Genomic DNA, 25,026 nt, shown 5'->3' with positions numbered 1-25,026 from the left:
GACTATTGCAGTCTTATGGAAGTTCCCCTGAGAATCCTATTCTGACCACCTCTTGATGAATTCTGTGTTAGGATCAAGGGGGGTCTCTCCCAGAGCCCCAGAGAGATGGGTTAGCCCCTGTCCTAATCTCCCCCCCTCCACCAGCAGAAGCCAGGGTTGCCCGTGGAGGAAACAGTTCCACAAACATTCACCAAGCAGCTGCCCTGGGCGTGGCCCCATGCTGGATGCTGGGGATAGAGATGAATCACGGAAGAAGGAGGGGGTGACCTTCCAGGCAGGGGACAGTGTGAACAAAGGCAGAGATAGGAGACATTCTGGTGTTTGGGGGGAATTATGCACAGTTTGGTCCTGCACCAGCCAGTGAGGGTAGGAGATGAGGCTGGAAGGGTGAGCCATGTCCAGATTACCAACCGTCTCATAAACCAAGAGAAGCTAACATAATAAGGCCCAACGTTTATTACGGGTTTCCATGTACTCTTATTCCCCCATTTTACAGATTGCAGAAACTGAGGCACAGAGAGGGTGTCAGGAACTATCAAAGACCTGAGACTTTACCCTCTTTGGAAACTAGGTCATGCAACCGGTAACAGCTAGAGGCAGGGTTTGAACTAGGCCTTCTGGCTCCAGAATCCATGCCCTTGACCACTAGGTACTACTCTGCCTCTTAAGGAATTTGGACTTTATTCCACAGAGGGATGGGGATGGGGAGCCACTAATAGGTTTGTAAGCAGGAGCGTGACGTGTTCATATCATAGATTTAAAAAGTCATTCTCGGGACTTCCCTGGTGGTCCAGTGGGTAAGACTCCGTGCTCCCAATGCAGGGGGCCCGGGTTCGATCCCTGGTCGGGGAACTAGATCCTGCGTGTATGCCACAACTAAAGATCCCACATGCCGCAACTAAAGATCCTGCATGCTGCAACTAAGACCCAGCGCAGCCAAAAAAAAAAAAAAAATTCAACTCCAGCCTCTGGACCCACTTATCCAACTGCTGTCCATCTCTCATGGAGCAGCTCACGTAAAGGTGCCACCATTTGGTACCCAAGCCACAGAGGCTTTGCTGCTCTTGGCAGCAGCCCCCTGTCCCGGCCTCCTCTGTCCTTCCAGGATGTAATGTGTGTGCTTCTGTCTTCACAGAACACACGTAGATGCACCAGGAGTCCCGATGCCTCACGCACCTGAAGGACCTCACCGCCCCCCCCTACTGCCTGCCTTCACCTTCAGAGATCCCGGCCCACCTCTCCACTGGGGAGGCGCTTCCTCCGAGCTGTGCTGCTTGGCAGGTTTCCAGGTCACTGCTCCAATGAGTATTCACTCACATGCACGCACATACGGCTCTGGGGGTTCATCGTGTACAGAGCTGTCATTTGATTTGCTCCTACTTTACAACTCAGGTAACCTTTGACTCCCAGAGATCGGGTAAGCAGGGCAGGCATTATCCTGAGGCTGGGGGTGGGGTGGGGTGTGTGGAACATGTGCCCAGGGACCACTGGGCAGGATCCCCATAGCCAAACAGGGTCTCCCAGGGCTGTTGCCTCCTGAGGAATGTTCTGGTCTCTCCCCGCCACTCTGCAGAGACCACACGGCAGCCATGGTGGTCCAGAGCCCCAGGGTGAGCCTTCCCTTCAAGTCAAGAATGCAGGCTTGGAAGGTTGACAGGCCTGGGTGTGGCCTCGGCCAGTGCTCGCGCACGAGCCATAGCCCCTCTCCTCTATCCCAGCCTTCCGAACACCCTTCCAGCTCTGGGAACCCATGCTGGTCAGGAGATGCCTTGTGGAAAATTGGAGATGGAGCTGGACTGTGAAGGATGGTAGAATTTTTTTTAACATTTTTAATTTTTAATTTGCAACAAAATATATATAGACTTTTTTGACAGGAGAAAGTAGAAGCCTCCTGCATCACCCCCGCACCAGAGCCCTCTCCCACGCCTGCTTGTTCCTGCCAGTGCCTGATCCACATGCCCACCAGGGTCTTGCCATGCTAATGTAGTCTGCAGTGGGGAGAGAGATCTTCTCTGGGACCCTCGATGTTCTGTGCTCCCAAAGATTCAGAGGAGGGAACTTGTGCTGCTCTCTGAAATCACAGGAAGATTTTTCTTTTCTTTCTTTTTTTTGCGGTACGCGGGCCTCTCACTGTTGTGGCCTCTCCCGGTGCAGAGCACAGGCTCTGGACGCGCAGGCTCAGCGGCCATGGCTCACGGGCCCAGCCACTCTGCGGCATGTGGGATCTTCCCGGACCGGGGCACGAACCCGTGTCCCCTGCATCGGCAGGCGGACTCTCAACCACTGCGCCACCAGGGAAGCCCTTTTCTTTTTTTTGAAGGGGAGTGACCTCTGCTCCTTCAGGGAGTTGGGGGTGGGAAATGACAGGCAGGTGGCCATAGTATAACGAGAGGTTGGATCAAAATCTCCAGTCCCCTGCCCCCAGCACTGGCCTCTTTCCTTGTTCTCCCCACGCCCACCCCAGCTCCATTCCATAGTCTGGGTCCAGTCAGATGCTCCTGAGCTCAAATGCTGCTCCAGCGCAAAGCAGCCGCGTGATCTTGGACAGCGACCTGACCCCTGTGGGCCTCAGTTTCCTCATTTGTACCGTGAGTGTGTCCACGGTGAGCCTTAATTGTAAGCAAGCTCCTGGCTCCCTCAGCACAGAGCCCGACGCGGAGAAGAGCTCCCCGCAAGATAGCGGGCGGCATCATGGGTTCCGGGAGGGGGCCAGAGCACAGGTGGGGTGGGGTGGGGGTCGCCCGGGAGTCCCGCCGCCCGGCCACCGGGTCGCCGCCCTCTGCGTGGTGACGGCAGCGGATAAGGCTCTCGCCGCATCCCGGGCAGCGCCCCCACTCGGCGCCCGGCACGGAACTGGTGCGGGGCTGGGCCGGCCCGGAGGAGCCGGAGGGGCGGGGCCGCCGCGCCAGCTCCCCTCCCCGCCGCCCGTCGCCTTCTCCTCCTCGCGCTTCCCGGGCTCAGAGCGGCGGCAGCAGCGGCCGCGGCAACAGCTTTGGCTCCGGCTCCTCCCGCTCCCGCTCCGGCCCCGCTCGGCCCCACTTGCCCGGGCCCCGCGCCCCGACCCCGCCGCCGCGCCTGCCGGGGGCCTCGGGTGCCCCCGCCGCCCGCCTCACGCTGAAGTTCCTGGCCGTGCTGCTGGCCGCGGGCATGCTGGCGTTCCTCGGTGCCGTCATCTGCATCATCGCCAGCGTGCCCCTGGCGGCCAGCCCGGCGCGGGCGCTGCCCGGTGGCGCCGACAACGCCTCGGCCGCCTCGGGCGCCGCCGCGTCCCAGGGTCCGCAGCGCAGCCTTAGCGCGCTGCACGGCGCAGGCGGCTCGGCCGGGCCCCCAGCGCTGCCCGGGGCTCCGGCGGCCAGCGCGCACCCGCTGCCGCCCGTGCCCCTCTTCAGCCGCTTCCTGTGCACGCCTCTGGCGGCTGCCTGCCCGTCGGGGGCCGAGCAGGGGGACGCGGCGCCGAGCGAGCGCGAGGAGCTGCTGCTGCTGCAGAGCACGGCCGAGCAGCTACGCCAGACGGCGCTGCAGCAGGAAGCGCGCATCCGCGCCGACCAGGACACCATCCGCGAGCTCACCGGCAAGCTGGGCCGCTGCGAGAGCGGCCTGCCGCGCGGCCTCCAGGACGCCGGTCCCCGGCGCGACACCATGGCCGACGGGCCCTGGGACTCGCCCGCGCTCATCCTCGAGCTGGAGGACGCCGTGCGCGCCCTCCGGGACCGCATCGACCGCATCGAGGTGAGCGCCGCGCCACGCGCCGTCGGGACCTGGCCGGGGAGTGGGAGGGGCCGCTCGAGGGAGTCGAGAGCGTCCCGGGGTCCCGCCGCCACCGCCGGCTGAGGGACCCTGGGGAGCCCCCGCGAGTCTCGGAGCCTCGGGTTTCCGTCTGTGCAAAGGGGATGGTTGGTCTTGCCTCCCAGGGGGAGAAGGGAGGAGTCCGGTAGCGCACACAGGCCGGAGACTGACACTGTGACTAAGGCACAGGAGGCACACGGGAAAGGCTCGCTCCACATCCTTTTTCCTCTGTAAGCCTCAGTTTCCGAGTCTGTAAAATGGGTATAACGGTGTCCACCTGTAGTGTGGATTGATGAAAATGTAGGTACGTGAAAATGCTACGCACGAACTAGGACCTCGTTAAATGTCCGTTTTATTTCCTTCTTTCAGACACCCCCAAAGCTGCACCAGCCACACACTCAGTCCCTATGGTCAGAAGATAGGAACGCTGTCCAAGGGTCTCAGGGTCCTCCTCTCCTGCGGAAGAGCAGGGAACAGTGTCTCATAAGCCAAATGTGGGTGCCCCTCACCGCCTCCACCGCTAAGCCCCCCACCTGGGCTCGGACCACGGGCTTGATAGCAGGAGCTCAGATGGTGGTAGCCCAGACAAAATGCCTGGAAGCCGGCAGCTGTAGGGTGGGGGCTGAGTGAAGAATAGGGTCCCACCTGGGTCTCTCCCCCTACACTCACCTTTTTCAGATGTTCCTGGCCCAGGCTCAGGATCAGACAGAAGGGGTCCAACAGGGGGAATCCGCTCTTGGCTGTCCTGTGATCCTGGGCCAGCCATTTCTCCTTTGAAGCTGCCAGACCCCTACCTCCCTGTGAGAACTTATTTGGGGCCACCTGGAGGGGAAGCTGGACACACTAGGTAGGACAGACATCTGGAGACACTGACCACCCCCAGCCATCCACGACTTCAGACTGCAGGGAAGGGGGTTAGCAACAAAACTGGATCCGTGGAAGGAGGGGGGAGAAAGAGGCCACAGCACCAGCTGCCCCCTTTATTACCTCCTTCAAAACTGAGCGCAGCTGTCAAAGGGAGGAGAATGGCTGGAAGGAAGGAAAGACAGGGACTTCTCCCTCTCCATGGCTTTCTCAGTTACATCCCTGGCCGAGCAGCACAGGAGATGCTGCTGGTATGGAAGGTTGGCCGTGCCCATGGCCCAGTGGCCCTCCAGAAAGTCCATGTTGGTGTCAGCACCCACCCTGCAGGGTGTCAGAGCACAGCCAGGCAGCTATCACAGCCAACCCCAAACCTGGGGCTCAGAGACCTCCTAAGGTGAGTGACAGAGACAGGAGGAAAGCCCAGAGTCTTACCTGCTGGCAACATCCCTTTTCCCACTCCAGCTCTGGGGATTTCTAGGATAAGAGCTGAGAGCAGGAAAATAATCAGGGAAACACGGAAAGTCAACAGTGAAGGGAAGTCTCAGTTTTCCTCACCTGTAAAATGGGGACAGTATTAGCACCTACCTCATTGGAGTGTTAGGAGGATTAAGTGAGTTAATCTTTTTGGATTGCTATTTTTAACATTAAGCTCTAATATTACCAATTTTTTAAATAGCCAAAATTTAAAATGGGAACAAATCCTCCTTTTAGAAATAGATTTTATTAATGTAAAAAAAAAAAAAGATCTGGTCTTCAATAAACTTCCCCTTGCCTGCCCTAGTCCCTGCCCCCACACCCAGATGGCGCCCGTGGTTCCTCCCACGTCTGGGGCTGGCAGGGCTGGGCTTGCCCTGGACCTGCACCTGTGCATTTGGCAGGGTGGGCTCCCTTCCGGTTAGCCCGCTGAGGTTGGGGGTATCCTGGTGGCTGGGATTTGGCACTAGGTCAGCCTCCTAGGTGGGGGAGTCCTGCTTCCCTATACGCACTCCTGCTTTCTGAGTGCAGTGGACGTGGAGGGGCTGCCTGTCCTTCTGAGCCTGGCAGCCCCCAGAGCCAGTCTCTTTGGGGTGTTTGGCAGGGGTCAGGGTCTGGAGCCCGACAGACTCGGGGTCAGACTACTGGTCTCAGCTGGACCCCATGCACCTTTTAGCCACTGACTAGTTTTTCCCTTGCCTTCTCATCCAAAAGCCTCAGAAGGATGCCCCCAGGTTTTCAGGGTGTACTTTCTCACCACTAGTCTCTCTCCCACTTTGGTACACTGAAAGTGCTCGTGGTGACGTCACCACAGTTGATAGATTGAATGGGAATGTTTCAGTCCTTATCTTGCTGGACCCCTCTCCAACATCTGACCCCATTGATCATCCCCGCCTACGAATCTCCATGCGGTTGGCTTCTAGGTACCTGTCACCTGCCCCTCCACCCTCTCTGCTTCTCTGTCCCCTCTTGGGTCCTCCTCCTGTAACATGTGTGCCCCTCCTGGCCTTCCTCTCACTTTCCCTGGGTGAACTCAGCCACACGCTGAGGCTTTCCAACACCATTCCACCGTGATGCCCCAAGCCAACTTCGACTCCAGCCCAGGTTTCTCTCCAAGCTTCAGACCAATAGATCCAGCTGCTTCCTGAGCACCTCCCTCTGGATGTCCCACCAACCCCCTACCTTCATCATGTCCCAACCTGGACTCAGGTGCGCTCTGAGAAGCCCTGCTTGGCTCCTCCCCTCCCCCCACTTCAGTCGGCCTCGGCCTCATCTCTCCGCAGCTCCTTGCAGCAGCCTCCATGCTGGTCTCCCACCTGCCCAGACACACCCCTCCATCCCTCCTCCTCCAGGCAGCCCCAGGGATCTTCCTTAAGCCCACCCCGTGGGGCTCCCCTGTGGTGCACACTCAGCCTGCCCCCAGGCTGCCATTTTGTATCTGGCCCATCTCCCAGTTTCTTCTTCTTCTGCCTAGATTACCCCCAACATATCCATACTCATCATTTAAGTCTGCTCTGAGTACACCTCCTCCTAGAGGCCTTCCCTGCTCACCCTCTGTCTCCTTCCTACCCCCACCCCTGCACATCTCAGCACACCCCTGCCCACCTCTCTGCATCCCTCCCTTCCCCACCCCACTGGGCTGACTACCAAAGGGGAGGAAAGGTCCCCCTCGCCCACCCTCTCTCCACAGGCCTCAAGTTGGAGTCACATTTGAGGGCTTAGGAGAAATTGTTTGTCTTCTATGTTTTTATCTTTGTTGTTATTTTTGTTGTTAATTGAAAAAATGTCAGAAGATTTCAGGGGGAATTATATTTAATTCCACCATTTTATTCGTTTTTGCAGCCCCCCTTTTGGTCCTTTATCCAAGTGTAGACATTGTTCCTGAGTTGCCGGGTTGCTGGTAATTACCATTTTAATGATGCCCATAATATCCTCACATCCATCTCAGGCTCCACCATCCATCAATCCTTTGACTGTCTCCTGTTGCTGCAGATGTAGGTTGTTTCCGATTATTTTTGCTTCTAGATGCTCATTGCAGGATCGATTTCATGCAGATAGTTGTTTGTTTTTTTCTTTTTAAGTCTGTTGAAGTGCTTCTTTAGGCTGAATTCCCAGGAGTGGTATTACTGGGTCAGATGCTATTGACTTTTATGGCTGTGGCCAAAAACCACTTTTCAAAAGGACCATTTGTGGGGCAGCCAGCCATGTATGCATGTTACAGTGTTCTGTTTTTGCACTAATTGATGTGTAAAATGAAATTTCAAGATAGATTTAAGCAGCAATTTTTGGACATAAATCACATTCTTAATCCTGCATGGCAAGCTAGTTGCCTCCCCTCATCTTGGGGTGGAAGCCATGAAAAGGAACACCCTGATGATGGTCGCAGAGGCTCCTGGACTTAATAACAATTATAGCTCATGCTTCCTGAGCATACCATGTGTCAGGTGCTGTTCGCTATCTCATTTAATCCTGATAAAATCTCCATGAGGAAGGTACTATTCTATCCCCCTTTCACAGATGAAGAAACCAAGGTTCAGAGAGGTTAAGAAACCGGCCCAAGTTCACACAGCATTGGAACCTGGATCTGACCCTGTTAGTGTTTGGCTCCAGAGCTCTTGTTTTTCATCATTAGCTCTAGATCCATCTGGAGGGGTCAGACCTCACCTATCTTCAGGAGAGTGAGAAACACAGGTGAGGGAAGTGCCTCTTGTTGGAGAGTGCCCTGGACCACTTCTGCCTCAGAGCGTATAGAACGAGAGTGATGAGGGCCAGTCCTCAAAGGCTTGTCGTGCTGGCTGGCAAGATAATCAGGAGGCTGAAAACAATAAATAATGACAACAAGTGACGTTTATTAGGCACTTACTATGTACATGTTAGCTTATTCAGTCTTCAGACCTATGAAGCAGGCTGTATGCATTCCCATCTTTCAGATGAAGAAATGGAGGCTCGTAGAGTCTGGAGGAACCAGAGCCAGACAAGTCACCTCCCGCCCTCCCCACCCGCGGCTTCCGTTTCCCCTTCATAAAATGGTCAGTGGGCAGATGCTCCCTAAGCACCTTGCAGCTCTACATATTCACTGAAATAGGAAGGCTGGGTGGCGTAAAGTTGAGTTCTTCTTGCTTGTGACCTTAGGCTAATCACTTTCTCTCTCGGGGCCCCGTATTTTTAATCTGTAAAATGGTTAGGAGGGGCTGGGTTTGGTCTGGGCCCTTTGGGCTCTAAATTCTGAGTTCTTGGGCCGATGTTTCCTGATTAGGAATTGTAGTGGGGAGTATGCAGATTCCATGTTTATGTGGCCCCCGACTCCCCAGCCACACACTCTCAGACCGCCAGTTCCTCAGCGGAGTCTGCAGATAAAGCGGCTTATAGAATCTTTTGGTGCCTTTTTAAAAGTCTGTTGGTTGCTTTTGCTTTCCTCTTACATTCCTGCCCACCCTGGAAGCTTCTGCTCTGCAGGGGCTGGTTCCCTTGACCCTGCCTCTTTGGCCACAAAAGGGGCCAGCAGAGTGCAGTGAGAGAGCTTCTGCCCATCGGCCTTTTGTTGGAGGACGTGGAACCTAGTGCCCTCTAGGCCACCTGCAGACCCCGACGGCCCCTCTCCCTGTGGCTGGCCTCCCCCCGTCTCTAGGTGGGGCATCCATACTGAGAAGCCCTTAACCCCTCCTCCTGCCAGTGTGGAACCTGCATTCTAGCAAGAAACCTTGGTTTTAAAAAACCCAGCTCTGCCACCTGCTCATCGTGACCTCAGAAAATTCCTTCTTCTCTCTGCTCCTGTTTCCCCATCTGTCAGATGGAAGCGTGGGCAGGACACCCAGAGAACCCCTCTTTCTCTGTCATCCTGTGCCCTAGAGGCCTCTCATCGCTGGCAGGCCCTCGCCTGGGAAAGGAGACCCTTCCTGCCATTCCAAGCCTGGCACGAGCTGCTTGGGCGGAAGACAGGGACTTACCTGTGGGCCTTTTTTTTTTTTTTTTTTTAAGGTATATCTTACATTCAATATATGTAAGAGCTCACATATCTTACTTTAAAAAGACACAAATCTTAAGTGTACAGCTCAGTGAAAATTTATGTATGGCTGCATCCATGAAAGCACCACCCACATAAGAGTCAGGACATTTCTGGCACCCCAGAAGGCTCCTTTGTGACCCCAAAGTCCATACTTCCCCAGAGGTACCACTGTTCCAGTTTCGGTCACTGTAGGTCAGTTTTCTCTGTGTTTGAACGTCACTCAGATCGACTCAGAGAAGCTGCACCCCTTTGTGTCTGGTGTTCTCTTTCAACATTGTCTGACCTTCAGTCGTGGTGTGTGTGTCTGTGGTTCGTTATTTTTCAGTGCTGTGTAGTGTTTCAATGTGTGGAGATACCCTATTCCTCTGTGGATGGACATTTGGGTTGTTTCTGGTTTGGGGTTATTACGGATAAAGCTGCCGTGAATGTACTTGTGATATCTCTAGTTGGCTAAAAGTCCTCATTTCTCCTGGATGTATCCCCAGGAGTGGGATGCTTGGGTCCCAGGAGAGGCATATATTTAGCATTGGGAGTTTCTGCCAAACGCTTTTCCAAAGTGGCAGTGAGTGTTTGCACACCCACCTGCTGTGAAGCTTGTCAACCTTGCTACGGTCATTTTAAAGACACTCCCCGTCCTGGTGGGTGTGTAGTGAACTCATTGTGGTTTTAATTTGATTGTCTCTGATGACTCATGATGTTGAGCACCTTTTCACATGTTTTTTGGCCATTTTGTGAAGACCTTGCCTGTGGGAGGTGGACCGAGATCAGTGGCTGGTGTCCCCCCCCCCCCGAGTGACAATGCTGTTGGATTTCCCAAGACAGTTGGGCACGTGATCCCTCCTGAACTCGGGACAGAGATCGAGGCAGCCAACCCGAAGCGGAAGCTCTTAGGTGCCCCCCACACCCCTTGTTTGACTCCAGGGGAAGCTGAGGCTCAGAGAGGCTGAGTGACTTGCCCAAGGCCACACAGCACGGCAGAACTGAGCCAAGATGACAGCCGGGATTTTCTATGAAAATGGGCTGAGGGTGGGGTCCTCAGCCTCTGCTGCAGATTCTTGGCCAGGGCCCAGAAGGTGTGTGGGCAGGCAGGGCCTGAGAGAGAATTTTGTGGCAGCTTGACAGGGAGTACTTGAAGGGAGAAGAGAAGGGGCCTGGGGTTGGGATGCCTAGTCACTTGCTCTGGGGCCTCAGAGCCCAGGAGGGTGTATGGGCACACCCTCTGTGAGCCATCTCCCCTTCCTCCAGCCTCCTCCCCTCCCACACACCGACTGGCCTGACCTGGCACCCTTGGTGCACAGAGGTCCATTTGTCTTCTTTCCATTCCAGCTGCAAATTGGCAGTGGGGACCAGAACAAAGATCAGTCCGGCCTCTGCCACCTGCTCTCCTGCCCCTTCCCTGCCAGGGTTAGATGGAGACAGAGCAGCCCGCTGGGCCGGCTCCTGGGGAGGAAGGCGGGAGCAGGACAGCCCCTCTGAGAGGCCTTCTCCGACTCACCATGCCCCCGCCGCCCCACAGAGAGCTTCTTGCCAGTGCTGTCGCTGTCACAGCTCCCAGACAGCCTCCCCCCAGCTGAGAGCGCTGCTGTGGCCGGCGCTGGCCTCATTTGCCTAGGGAACCACAGCACCTTGCAGTTAGTAAGAGGCATCAGGGCTGAGCGTGCCCTCTGTGCCAGCCTGTTCTAAGGGCCTTACAACTTAGTCCCATGAGAACCATGGGACCGTTACTCTCCCCATTTCACAGATGAGGAAACCGAGGCTCAGAGGGGTAAGAACCTTGGTTAAGAACCGAGGCTCGGAGAGGTTAAGAACCTTGAAATCTGGGATTTCAATCCTTAGCAGTCTGGCTCCAGGGCCCACATCCACACAGTTACTACTCACCACGCTCTCCTGTTCTCTCAATAATAGCAGGAAATAATAATGGTTTTGACTCTCTATCAGCCATTTTTATATGCCAGGCTTTACATATTTTTTCATTTTGTATATCCTAAGATGTAGATACTGTAATTATCCCCATTTTACAGTTGAGGAAACCGAGGGTCAAAGGAGTTGAGCAGCTTGCCCAGGGCCACAGATCCAGTAAGTGGGGAGCCTAGGAATGACACGGGCCTGTCTGACCTGAGAGTCATGCTGGTACCCATGGCATCGTGTTGCCACAGCACATGTTGACAGATGGATGCGTGAATGAGTGAATTAATGAGTGAGTGAGGACTCACAGTTCCTCCAGAGACACCCTCTTTCCCTTTCCCTTTGGCGCATCTTAGCTGAGCCGTCAGGGAAGCTGCCATCTGGAGGGTGAGGAGGCATTGGCCAGAGGAGGTGGGATGGGGGTGGGAAGAGTGTTCTTGGCAGAAGGAACAGCATGTGTGGAGGCCCTAGGGTGAGAGGGAGCTGGGGACTTTCAGTCGGAATGAAGTGTAGCTTCTGGGGGTGCATCAGGGCTGAGATTAGAGGGGCGGGGTATTTACTGGTGGGAGAAGGGAGCTCTTGCAGGATTTCAAGCAACCTGCTTGGATTTGCAGTTAGGTGCCTGCCTCTGGCTCCTGTGTGGACAAGGGCCAGCGTCGGAGCCTCACGATGGTGGCCTGGGCTGGGGTGGGGGACGCAGGAGCCGAGTGAGGCTATGGTTAAGATTCAGGGTTAGATTCCACCCTCAGAGACTCTGCTTTTGGATTTTCCCCCGTTTTTTTGTTTTTTTTTTTTTTTAAGCCCACTATATTTTATTTTATTTATTTATTTACTTATTTATTTACTTTTTTGTGGTATACGGGCCTCTCACTGTTGTGGCCTCTCCCGTTGCAGAGCACAGGCTCCGGACGCGCAGGCTCAGCGGCCATGGCTCACGGGCCCAGCCGCTCCGCGGCATGTGGGATCCTCCCAGACCAGGGCACGAACCCATATCCCCTGCATCGGCAGGCGGACTCCCAATCACTGCGCCACCAGGGAAGCCCTTCCCCCGTTTTTTAAAAGAAATTTATTGTGAAGTACCTCAGAGATATACAAAGGTATAGAGACTACCATCCAGGTCCCCACCCAGGCTCAAGACCCAGACGAGTTGCAAACAGCTGATGCCCCTCAGCGTCTCCCTCAGGTGCCAGAGGGTCACCACTGTCCCGAATTTGTATTTATCTCTCCGTGCATTCCTTCATGCTTTTGTATATACGTGATCTAGTTTGGAATTTTTGCAACTTTGTGTGAATGGCATCTAACTGTTCTTCTGTAACTTGCTTTTTTTCTCAATATAATGATTCAAAAAAAGATTTATGGGTGGAGGGGAGGCTCCTTCACGAGGTGTTTCAGTAGGTATTAAACATACATGTGTAAGTAGTAATAACCATAATAATAACTGACGCATAGCACGTCACGTGCCAACTCTAAGGGCGTTATATCTATTAACTTATTTAATTCTCACTACAATGCTATGAGATAATATTATTTTTGTACCTTTTTTTGCTGATGGGGAAACCGAGGCATGCCAGCTTTACATAACAAGGTCACTGGGCTGGTGGAGCCTGGGTGTGAGCCCGGGCCGACTCACACAGGACTTGGGGGCTGAGCAGATGTGGGAGATAGGAGGCCTGACCCACACCGCTGCCGCCGGGCCTGCTCTCTTGCCACCCTGCCCTGCTGCCCCTGGAGCTGGGCCTTGTGCTGTCTGGGCGGGGGTGAGCTGTGCAGAGGGTGGGACCTTGACCCCAAAATCCAGCACCTTCCCTCTGCTCCCTCAAGGAAAGGAGTTGTCCCCACTGGGGACAAGGTGGTAGGGTCTTCCCCACGACCTCTAGCCTCAGAGCCACCCTGCGTAGGCAGGTCCCTCGCATCCAGGCCCCTCTGTGAAGCTGCCCCGAGGCACGGTCTGACACCACCTGCCATATCCTCCCAGCCTTCTCACGGCACTAAAACCTCTTCTGCTGGCCCTTGAGGCAGGCAGTGCAGCCGACACCGTGCCCATTCGGCAGACCAACGAACTGTCAGGGTAGGCGTGAAGAATGGAACAGGTTCTGGAATCAGAAGGGGCTGGACTGGGGTCCTGGGTCTGCGACTTCTTAGCGGTGTGACCTCAGGCAGATGACTTCACCTCTCTGAGCCTCTGCTCTCTCGTCTGTAAAGTGGGACTCCTTACTTCCCCAGGTTGGCGAGAGGGGTTGTGGAATGTTTGCACAGTGCTTCTGGAGTGCAGGGCCTGGCACGCGGTGCGTGGCAAGGAGGACAGCTGCCTCTGTTGGCCTCTTGTTACTGAGCGCTAATGAGCCCGGCACATTACCTGAGCTGGACCCGAATGCTGGGCTCTGGCTCCAGACCCCACCCTGGACTCCCAGCACGACAGGAGTGGGTTCTGAGCCCCCATCAGGACCCTCATGGGGTGATGGCATCATCGTCTCCCTATCGTCTTGTGCTGGGGGCCCACTTGGCATCAGGCCGAGCCCACGCGGCACAGCCCGCGCCCGCAGCAGATGGAAAAGTGGGGGGAGTCATGTTCTTCTGATTCAGACGTTGGGGTGGGGAGGGGGCCACACAGGATCCAGTGAGCCCACCTCCTCCCTGGCCTTCCTGCAGAGCTGGCGGCTCTGACAAAAGAACAGCTTGTGTGCCCACCTCCCTCGGCCTGCGCAGTGTCTCCTCGCAACAGCATTTGTGTAAATAGCACTTGACGTCCTGTTCCTTCCTGGCAGGTCTTTCTCGCTCCAAGGGAGGAAGACGCTTTGCTAGAGAGAGAAGGCTTTGGCTCCAGAAGGGTCAGCTTTGCCCAGCCCCATCACTGTAGAAAATTCAAAAGGACTTCTGCCTCGGTTTCCCCATCTGTGAAATGGGGACACTAAGAGTACCATCCAAAACAAGTGGCTGTGAGGATTCACGAGGAAATACATGGAACGTGCCGAGGGCGGGCCTGGTACACTGTTCTTCAGAGGTGTGCCCCTCATGCCCAGCTAGGCCCAGTGGAAGGAGGGAAAGTGAGGCTGGAATGGTGCTGGGGCCGAGGAGACCCAGCCCCGGCCCTCCCAGTGCTGATGTGGAAGGCAATCCATGAGCTAATTGCCTCAGCCCAAGGTTTCCCAAAAGTCCAGCTGCCTCAGATGCAGTGGGTGGCTGGCCCTATCGCTCCATAAGCTGTCTGTGGTCAAGGGAAGATTCTGGAGGTAGCGAGCTCCCCATCAGCTGATGTATACAAGCCTCACAGTGTGCATTCTGCTTTTACAGTCCACGAGGACCTGTTACTTCCACTGTTCCATCCTTACATCTGTCCTGTGGATGGACAGAGTGGGGCCCGTTGTCCCTGTTTTACAGAAGGGGAGACTGAGGCTTTGCGTTTAGTCAGCACCAGAGTCAGGATTCATACAAGGAGCCCCCCGGATAGTGGAAAGTGAAGATTAGTGTAACATGGGTGGGGCCGGGTGTACCGAGCAGCTTATCCATCCGTGCCCCGCCCCCCTCACCTGGCCTTCCCACCTGGTGGGCCAGAGCAGGCGTCTTAATGGGTGGGTGGCTGTGTCCTCTCTCATGGGACTCTGTGAGGGATAAAGTGGCCCATGCCGGGCCAGGCTTGGGCTCCCCTGATCACAGCCCCGCGAGCCAAACCCTTCAAGTCCCCACTTTATAGAGAAGGACAAATGACACCAGAGAGGTTAGCCCACCTGCCGCCGCTGTTGGGGTGGAATGGAGGAACCAAGTGTCAGTCCCTCCAACTCCTCAGCGCAAGGTCACGTCACTGTCTGTGGTGGCCGCTCCCTTCTCTCAGGCGCTGAGTGTGGCAGTGCCACTCTGCCTGCACTGCCCTCCCCACCCCCAGCACTTTGAAACAGGGGGCACATTTATCCCCTCATCACATGGAGCTCAGAGAGGCTAAGGGAACTGCCCAATGTCACACAGCAAATGACCAACAAGGCCAGGATTGGGCCAGTGAAGCTGGGAGGGGTCTTCTGCACTTGCCCTGAGCTGTGGGGCCATCCCTGCAGGCACGTGGCACTCAGGGAATGCTAGGCTGTGCTCTTGGTTTTCTGTTCGGCCCTCGACTGTCTCTTCAGCACCTGGTGCAGTGCCGAGCCCGTAATAGGTGCTCACTGAATATTTGCTCGGTGAAGGAGTCATGAGAATTCAGTGAGCTCAGGTCTGGGGCTAAGCCTGTGGTCAGGGCCCAGGGCAGGTGGAGTGGGAACCGCCAGGGCCCCTGGGCAGTGAGGAAGCATTGGGCTGTCAGTAGGGAGCGTGGAGGAGGAGAAAAGGGAGATAGGGGACAGGGATGGTCTAATTTGGCTCCTAGAAGCTCACTGAATTATTAATTTCCTACCCACGTTCCTGTGATGTGTCTGCCAGAGGCTGCCCCCCTCACCGGAGTCAAGACTCGTGGCCTCACCTGCATTCCTCCACCCCAGAAGGGGCTTCCTCCAGCAGGGGAGGGGAAAGGAGAGGTGCCCTGGCTTCTGCCCCAGTTCTTCCCGCTGGGGTCTTAAGACAGGAAAAAGGGGGACTCTAAACACTTTGTCCTCATCCTGGGCAGGACGGGGGTGTCAGAGACCACCCTGGAACACGCTGCCCTAGACAGTAAGTGCAGTAAACGGGCTCTGTTCATGGGCATTTACCGCATGTAATCATCCCCACAACCCTTCTGAATAGGTACCGTTGTCCCGTGTTGCATGAGAGGAACCAGGGGTTCAGAGAGATGGAGGCATTTGCCCCAGGCCACACAGCAGGTTGGTTCTCAAGCTGGATTTTAACCCTGGGCTGTATGCCTCCAGAGTCTGTGATCTTAACCACATGCTAACCTGAAGCGGCCGCAGCGCTGGAGCAGTATTCCAGAAGCCCCTGATTTGTGTCCCCCCGGGTCTGCCCAGTGTTCGCACAGAGCCTTGCACCCCCTTAGAGAAGCTTGACATGTGACTAAGTGAAGACAAAGACATTCCACCCCTTCAGGGACCATTGGGATATAGCCTGCCCACGATGAAGGACTCAGTAGTGGCTCTCAACCCCAACTGCACGTTCGACCCCCCAGGGGACTATTACAGCTCTCTACTGCCAGCTCCCCGCCCCACCATATGCTGAGCCGTCCTGAGGGCAGAGGCCAGCCTGCTTTCAGCTCCCCGTCACGCATCAGCACTGGAAGCAGCCTGCTAGACACCAGTACACGTTTGTTGCCTGGAGCTGGTATTGCCATCCCATTTTACATATGGGGAAGCTGAGGCTCACCTGGGGTCACTCAGCAGGGGTGGTGGGCATCTCTGGGCCCTTTGTCTCTTTCCTTCCTCCCTCCAAGTGACCTCGTGGTCCCTTTCTGTGCCCCGTGAGCAGCAGGAGCTTCCAGCCCGGGTGAACTTCTCAGCGGCCCCAGCCCCTGCGCCCGTGGTGCCCACCGCCCTGCACTCCGAGATGGACGAGCTGGAGGGGCAGCTGCTGGCCAAGGTGCTGGCGCTGGAGAAGGAGCGCGTGGCCCTCGGTCACAGCAGCCAGCAGCAGCGGCAGGAGGTGGCGAAGGAGCTGGACGCCCTGCAGGACCGTGTAGCAGAACTGGAGCGCGGTGGGTCCTGAGCCCCACAGAGGGCGTGGCAGGCGAGGCCTTGGTCCTCAGATGGGTCCTCAGGGTGGCAGATTCACTCAGAAAGCATTTTCATGCTCTCCAGAGGCTAAAGCTAGATGGGATGGTGGGGAAGAGGCTGTGAAACACAAGAAAGAGAGAATAATTGGGAGAGGGCGTTATCATTATTGTTAACAGGTAGCATTTTCTGGCCCTTATTGTATTCTGGGAGTGGGCTAAGTACTTGATTCATCAGCTGGTTTAATCTTCACAGACCATACAGGGGTGGTAGTGTTATTATCCCCATTTCACAGCTGAGGAATATAAGGCTCAGAGAGGTCAAGTGACTTGCCCAAGGTCACACAGCCAGTAAGTAGCGGATCTAGACCTTAAACCAGGTCTGACTCCAAAGTCCATGCATTTAACCACCACCACAATAGCACCTTCAATGTCAGAATTTTGTCATTTGTTTAACACCTGGGGCTGGCACCGCCGGGGGGGTCAGAAAAACATGACATATTGGACAGTGTACAGGTGTGAGCATCAGGGGACCTAGCTCCTCATTCCACGGCTGTCACTGGCTTGCTCTGTCACCTTGGAAGCTCACCTCCTCTCCCCAGGCCTCATTTTCCTCATCTGAAAGATGTGGATTTAGGACTCATGAGCTCTCAGGGACCTTTCGTCTTTTAAACTTTGTGAGGAGCACCCTTAAGAGGCTTATAGATGAGTTGGGGCTGCCAGGGGACTAGTAACCCTCATTCTGGAGTATGCCCTGCCCACCCCCCATCAGTGTCCACTGACCCCCCCGTGTCCACCTTGCTCACCCCCTCAGGGTCCTCAGCCTACAGTCCCCCAGACGCCTTCAAACTCAGCATCCCCATCCGCAACAACTACATGTACGCCCGCGTGCGGAAGGCGCTGCCCGAGCTCTACGCCTTCAGCGTCTGCATGTGGTTGCGGTCCAGGTCGGGCGGCACTGGCCAGGGCACCCCCTTCTCCTACTCGGTGCCTGGGCAGGCCAACGAGATTGTGCTGCTGGAGGCGGGCCATGACCCCATGGAGCTGCTGATCAATGACAAGGTGAGCGGGGGGGGGGGGGGGGGGGGGCCGAGTGGGAGGGGTGGGAGGGTGGGGCGGGGGGGCCCTTTCAGGAGCACCTGTACTGTGCTGGGCCCCAAACAGCTGGGCCCTTTCAGTTCTCCTGCTCAGCAGAATCAGCACACATGAAATGCCTGGTGTGTGCCAGGCTGGGTTTGGGGATTTCAAGACAAGCCAAACCTGGGGCTGCGAAGAGGAGCTCATGTCCAAGAGAGGCTGTCAGCAGTGGTGCGCCACTTACAGAGGGGCATGTGAGGCTCACAGAGGTTCAGAGGCTTCCCCAGCGATGCAGCTATGGGAGCAGGGCTGCAAGTGCCTGCCCCCAGGGCCCTGCTCATTCTTCTGGACAAAGGACCTCTCTGGGGAGGGAGGGAGGAAGGGCGGGAGGGAGTGCTAGTGGATTCCTCGCCCCCCTCCCCCCTGCAACCAGCCCCATGCGCCTCCCCTACGTGGTGAGTAGGATACTGCCATGGTCAGGCTCTGGGCTGCATGCTGGGTGTGAGGCCTCGTTCTGCCACTTACCCACTTCGTGACCTTAGACTAGTCACTTACCCTCTCCATGCCTCACTTTCCTCATCTGTAAAGCAAGAATAACACTCTCTACCTCATAGGGCTGTGGGGAGAAATAAACGGCTTAAATACATGTAAAGGGCTTTGAGCAGAGCCTAGCATTTAACAAACTTCGATAAATGTGCCCTGTGCTAGTAAATACTTTACCCATATTATCACCCTTGACCCAACTGCACCAGGAGGTAGACACCCTATTATCCCCATTTTGCAGATGGAAAAGCTGAGGCTCAGTGAGGGCAAATAATGCACCCTGGCCACATAGCTGGTGAAGGGGTGATGATGTGAATTGGGGTCTTGGGCTCCAGAAACCACCTCTTAATCCCTCCACTGTTCTGCCCTTGGGTCACCCATCTGCCCCATGCCCAGGACTCCCACCCCCTCACCCCTCCCCCAGCCTGGCTTCAGGGAAGGATAAGGTAGGGGGACTGGGGGGAGTGATGTGGCAGGAGCATGGTGATCAAGGGGGAAGGAAGGGGAGCATCTTATCACCCCATTCCCCCAAAATATCTTCCCCGGCCTGCCACATTGCTTTGGGTCTTGCAGGCATGGTGGTCTTTTGAGACTCCCTGAAAATGCAGGCAACATATATTGCACCCACTTGTGACCAGGCCACGGCCACAGAGAGCTGCTAGGAGTGGCTGACACCCAGCAGAACCCTGCTTAGCAGGAGGTGCCTTTCATGGGTGTCCTGAAGGAGGCGGAGGGAGATGGGCCCAGGGGACAGTGAATTTCCCTTGTAGCCCAGTAGGTCCTAAGACCACCAGGGTAGCTGGATGACATCTAGATCCTGCCTCCTGGTTCCCTTCATGCACCCCCTGGCTGCCATTTTTGCCTCTGCCCACGGTTAGCACTCAGTTCTAGTGAAAGGAATTCAGCACCCTGGACAGGGCCCAGCTCCCTGAACTTCTGGGGCCTTTTGAGCACCAACCTCACAAGCTACTCACAGTACTCATTTTATTCCAGCCTCTAAGCCTTTGCCTCTGCTGTGCCCCCCGCCACTTGCTTTGCCTTGCAGCAGAGTTGCCAGAGTCCATTGTACTTCCAGATGTGTTTAGCTTTCACATCTTCTGTTCCCACACCCCTCTCTCCCTCTGGGCCTTCACAGCCTCTGTACCACCCAGATGGCCCCTATGTTACTCTGTCTTGTAATATTATCCCTGAAGTCCTTCCCTCCTGTGCAGACTCAGGTTTTTTTATGACCAGGACCAAATCCATACCCCCAGTGTCCAGAACAAGGCCTGGCACCAAGTAGGCCTCAGAGAATGCTGCAATAAATTGTGATCTCAGAGAACTTGGGAGATGAAAGAGCCCTTTGGGAGCCCCAAATCCAGAGGCAGCAAGTACCTTTCATATCACAGGCCAACTCTAATCAATCATCAGTGGCTTCTGAGAGCTCTGTGATGAGGAAGGTTCCTAGGGTGAGTCTAGGCTCATGATTGATTAGCCATGTCTGCCCTGGGTGGAGGAGGAGGCAGAGGTGGCTGCATATTTGCTATCCTTTTCCCAAACCCCTGACTTTACGGATGAAGAGACTAAAGCCCAGGGAGGAAAGGGCAGCCTCCCCAGGATCCCACAGGGGGTTGGTTGGCAGTGCCCGGCCTCGGAGTCTAAGGCTTGTTCTACCACTGCCAGTACTTCTTGAGCCCAGCTGTGTGCCAGGCACTGTGTGTGGTATTCAGGGGAAGGTAGGCTTGTGAGATTCAGCTCCCACCCTGCATGACCTTGCAGGCCTGTTAGAGAGTGAATAAACCACCTAGAAACAGGTGAAAACCAACACTGAGTAGTCCCTTGTGATCTGAGTGAAGCTGCCTGATTATACTGATATATTGTGGGGAAAGGGGAAAGAGTGGTCGGAAAGACACTGAGCTGGGAGCAAGGGGAGGGTCAAGCCTTGGGTCAGTCCCTGGAAGGAGGGACACCGGTCTCCCCATTCCCCATCCCACTGCTCCAGCCTCCGGCCTTGTGGCACCTCTGACCTGGGGCTGCGGGAACCTCTTTTCAGGTGGCCCAGCTGCCCCTGAGCCTGAAGGACAATGGCTGGCATCACATCTGCCTCTCCTGGACCACAAGGGACGGGCTGTGGTCTGCCTACCAGGATGGAGAGCTGCAGGGCTCCGGTGAGAACCTAGCCGCCTGGCACCCCGTCAAGCCTCACGGGATCCTTATCCTGGGCCAGGAGCAGGTAAGGCTCAGGGTGGGATGCAGCTAGATATCCCACCCACTTATGGCCCCTGAAAGCACAGCAGTGAGCTCTCAGTCTGGCCCAGCCACTCTGCAGATGGGCAGACTGGGTGAGACCCAGGGAGAGCAGAGACTCGCCCAGCGGGCTAGAACCTTGGGGCGGGGCTAGAACCTGGAGGGGGTGGGACTTCAGCCGGGACAGGGGGTTGACTCTCTGAGTGCCTGCCTGTCTCTGCTGCTCCCTCACTCCATGTCTCTCTTCTTTCTCTGTGCTCTTTTGGTCCAGGATACCCTAGGTGGCCGGTTTGATGCCACCCAGGCCTTCGTGGGTGACATTGCCCAGTTTAACCTCTGGGACCACATCCTGACACCTGCCCAGGTCCTGGGCATTGCCAACTGTACGGGGCCAATGCTGGGCAACGTCATCCCCTGGGAAGACAAGCTGGTGGAGGCCTTTGGGGGTGCAACGAAGGCCGCCTTCGATGTCTGCAAGGGACGGGCCAGGGCCAAGGCATGAGGGGCCGCCTCGTCCAGGGCCCCTCCCTTGCCTGCCAATTCGGGGGCCTTCCGGGGCGGGGTCACATTGCTTCCTCAGCCTACCCACATACTGGCCTCCTCTCTTGCCCCGTTCCTGGCCACGCCTCCCGTTTCCGTCGCCTCCACCCACACCTCCAGAACGCCCTGCCCTTGATGGCTTTCCCCTAATCCCACTCGGATGAGAGCAAGCAGCTCAAATCAACAGGTCAAGCCTGGGGGGAGTCCAGGGCCTGGCAGTGGGTGCGTAGCAGTGCCCACGGCTCTTCCCCCTCACGGCTGCTGGCATTAGAGTGGAGCCATCTCTCACCTCCCACTCCACCCTGTCGGTCAAGCACAACTGATTCCACTGATCTCACAGCTCCTCCCATGAGGTCGTGTATGGGGGACGGGCCCCCTGTCTCAGCGGCAGGACTGGTTATCTGCCCTCTTGTCCTCCATGCAACAGGCCTGTCCCCTTCCCTTCAGGGCCATAACAGGCTGGAGAGCTGTCCCCCAGCTGAGAGGGAATGATAGAACCATGGGCAACTCAGATTCAGCCCTCCTTTATCTTTCTACCAGCTGCCGGTCAAGGGCAGTGGGATCCTGATGGAGCCTCTCCCCCCACCCCACCCCGACCCACACCCCTCTCTTCCTCCTCTTTCCTTGTTTCTTTGTGTGCAGTGGTTTGAATGTGGGTTCCATGCCTGGCCCAGCCCCACCTCAATTTCCAGGACACCCCCTTCCCAGCTCCAGCCTGGAGGGTTAGGGACCAAGACTCTGGGAGACCAAAGGGCCATAGTCACCCCTTGCGCCCATCCACAGCTGTGCCCACTGGCATGGTCACCTCTCCCCTTCTGCAGCCAGGACAGGGCCTGGGCCACTTCAGCCTGGGCTGGGGACAGCATGGGACAGAGGCACATGCCCCAGGGGACCCACAATACCTACCCACTCTGCATGGCCCTGCAGCCTTTGGGGGATGGAAAGAAGGAGCTGAGAGGGTAGGGAGAAGCGTGGCGTAGTGTGCAGAGCGCTGCATAGGGAGGAGAGCCCTTGGTTCCTGGTCAGCCCTGCCGCTGACCTGCTGTGTGGTCTTCTGTAAGTCCCTGCCCTCTCCGGACTGACCTTCCTCATTTATGAACTGAGGCCCTTGCTTCCGTCGTTTCTGAGAGCTCTCCAGATCAAAAGTGAGACGGTCTGTGATTTCAGGTGGATAGGGTGGGACAAGCCTGAGAACCTGCCTAAGGACTGAGGGGCACAGCAGGGGCAGGTCCTGGGACTGGGCAGCCGATGGGACCTGGCTAGGCTGGGTCAGGGTCAGAAGCTGGCTCCAGAGAGTCAGGGGCAAGGGCAAGGGTCAAAGCAGACCAACCTCACACACAGATTGTAAAGATCAGCTCTTCTGGTTTCCCCCAGCCTGGCACCCTTGCCTATCTGAGTGTCTCAAAGGGCTGGTGGCGTCCTGGTTCCTACCCTTAAGTCCCCACCAGCTCCCCCAAGAAAGTAGGAGAATATCAGAGCTGAGAAAAGCCACCCAGTCTGACCTCTTGCTTGTACAGATGGAGAAGAGCTCAGAGAGGGCAAGTGACTTGCACAGGATCACACAGCACGATGGAGCAGAGCCAGGACTAGAACCCAGTGCTCTTTCCCCCACACCCTATTTCCTACCCATGAGAGTCTTTTGAGTCCAGCCTATACCTGAGAGAATGGATATTTGAGAGGTCAGAATGCTTTCCAGCATGCCCACTGGCCCACCTTCCTTTATGAAACATACAAACATCTTGGCATTCCCACCCCCCACCCCCAGAAGGTAGGGGAGGAGAGGTGATCCCCAGGCACTCTGGCAGGAATGGAGACCTGAGAACACAGGTGTCCCTCCCCTTGCCAGTCACCTACCAGGTGTCTGGGCAGCTGTTGGCTACCTTAGTCAGACTGGTGGCTTTTTGCCCCCCTTTGGGGTCCCTGTCTCCACTCCCCACGTCCACTTAGCCTGAGGCACTAGGCAAGAACTGCAGACTGTGGGTCCCAGGGCCATGGAGGCTTTTCCAAAACTTGTCGCTTCCAGCCCCCAGATCCTCGTTTCCATTTCAAGAGCACAGAAAGACCTTTCAGCCCCTCCAGCCCAACTCCGCCTAGAAGCAGTGATGGTGCACTTCAGCCAGAACCTGCCGAGGTCTGGGTTGTCCCGGTAACAGCCAATGACATCAGCCTCAGTGCGGGGTCAAGCGTCTCATAAGGACATACGCTGTTGCTGGGGTGACAGCGGAATTCGGAACTTAGATTTCGGGGACACTGGGTTTCTGTTATCGTTTTTAAGGGAACAGCTTTTGTGGAGGCCTTGGGGCAAAGAAAGGGTCTTGAGAAGGAGGTGAAAAAACTTGTTTGATCCCTTGAGCCCACCCCGAGGCATCATCCCAAGTCCTTTATGCTTTCTCATGGTGATCATGAGACATGTGACCTGTGCTGAGTCACCCTGGTCATCCCTCCAGAGGGAACAGGAACAAACTGGAGACACTTGTAGGCTCTGAGTCTGGGCCATTGGTGAGTGGCCTGGATCCCCGTTTCCATTCCAGAGAGATGAACGCCCCAAAGTCCCCACCTCTCCTTCATCTCCTATTCATCCTTCTTACCTTTGCCGAACGCCTGCTGTCTGGACTCCAGATTTGACCTTCAGCTGCTCCCAGGCACAGCCAAAAAGACGGGGAAGAGAAATGGTGCTCAGCTGCATCCTCAAGCTACTCCTGGCTGAGAACGGGGCTGGAGCCATGTCTGTTAGGCCCTTTTTAAGTGTCAGGCGTCATGCTGAGCACCTCACGGGGATCAACTCATTTATTCTCACAACAGTTCTAAGCTAGGACTGTTCTTAGCCCCCTCATACAAGTAGAGAAACTGGGACCCAGTGAGGTTAAGTAACCTGCCCATGTCAATCAGCCAGCAAGTGACGGAGTCCAGACTTCAAACCAAGGCAGGTGACATCCAGGACCCACCCCTCAGCCTGAGGGGACGGGCACTACCACTGTCTGTGCAGCGGGATTTGGTCATCCGTTGCTCCTGACCCCATTCACCCCACCGAGAGGAACAGAGATGCAGGATGGGCTGACCCCAGGGCCAGGGTCCCCTTGGGTGAGGCCGTGGGAGGGTTCTCAGCCCCTTCAGGGAACATGTCCCTGTGCAGGGTGCCCTTCTCTCACCAGCTGGAGTTTCCAGGAGAGCTGAAAGGGGAGAGGAAGATGGGCGTCTCCTGAGAATCCCAGGCTGCGAAGGGGAGAAAGTTGATATTTCTCAAACCCCTGCTTTGGGCCCAGCCCTGTGCCAGGTGCTTCACAGCTCTTATCTGCCAGTTTTCCCACCTTGTGGCACATGGTGCCCCTAATCAACATCCCAAGGGGGCAGATCACCTTGCCACCATTGTGCGTGACCTAGGACCACAGATTTGGGCAAGAAGGGCTCTAAAGCCCTTGTTTTACAGATGAGGATGCCAGGGCCCAGGGAAGATGAACAGCATTTGCGGACACCCAGCCGGGACACTGGGAGACCTGAACCCAACCTTCTGACTCTGCATTCAGTGCTCTCCATGATGCAGTGGCCCCAGTCCCCGTCCCCGCCCCCCCGCCGAAATGGGTCCCTCCTTTTCTACATTTCCCAGCACCCTTGCTCTGAGCAAACTGGGGAAGGGACACCTCTCCCAGAGATGGACACACTCTTCACCCTCTTTGTCGCAGCTGCCTACCACTCTAAACCCCTCCTCCCAGCACCACCCCCGACCCCGCTGGGTGGGGAAGGGGCTCACGTGGGCCCAGGCTGAGCAGTGAGAGAGCATGTCGAGCTGTCAGACACTGTGAAATTAGTGCATCCTACTGGCGACCTGCCTCCCCCTCTCCTTCTCCTGCCTGATTTTGTACATAAAGTGACATGAGATGCAACATGCGTGCGTGCGTGTGCGTGTGTGTGTGTGTGTGTATGATATGTCAAGGTTTTGTTACTTTTTTGTTTCTGTAAATTTGAATGTTCAAAATAAACATGATGTTTA

General features: G+C 56.0%; 1 protein-coding gene across 1 annotated transcript; it reads left to right on the top strand.

Annotated features, from left to right (window-relative positions):
* The first annotated feature begins 1,589 nt into the window (after positions 1 to 1,589).
* On the top strand, positions 1,590 to 25,026 carry NPTXR (neuronal pentraxin receptor). Its single transcript, XM_049694942.1, has 7 exons — positions 1,590 to 1,610; positions 2,478 to 2,603; positions 2,797 to 3,729; positions 16,412 to 16,637; positions 17,467 to 17,714; positions 20,305 to 20,484; positions 20,770 to 25,026. Exons 1-7 carry the CDS (start codon positions 1,590 to 1,592, stop codon positions 20,998 to 21,000), a joined length of 1,965 nt encoding a protein of 654 aa, XP_049550899.1. The 3' UTR covers positions 21,001 to 25,026.

Source organism: Orcinus orca, chromosome 11, assembly GCF_937001465.1.
Source record: "Orcinus orca chromosome 11, mOrcOrc1.1, whole genome shotgun sequence".
Taxonomy (NCBI): domain Eukaryota; kingdom Metazoa; phylum Chordata; class Mammalia; order Artiodactyla; family Delphinidae; genus Orcinus; species Orcinus orca.
The sequence above is the reverse complement of the archived record's forward strand: the minus strand, read 5'-3'. Positions and strand labels throughout refer to the sequence as shown.

Excerpts from the sequence above, each read along its gene's own strand:
- NPTXR (XM_049694942.1), top strand. The coding sequence starts at position 1,590 with ATGGTGGTCCAGAGCCCCAGG. Across the intron at positions 3,730-16,411 it reads ACCGCATCGACCGCATCGAG|CAGGAGCTTCCAGCCCGGGT; the intron begins GTGAGCGCCGCG and ends CCCCGTGAGCAG. Across the intron at positions 20,485-20,769 it reads TTATCCTGGGCCAGGAGCAG|GATACCCTAGGTGGCCGGTT; the intron begins GTAAGGCTCAGG and ends CTTTTGGTCCAG.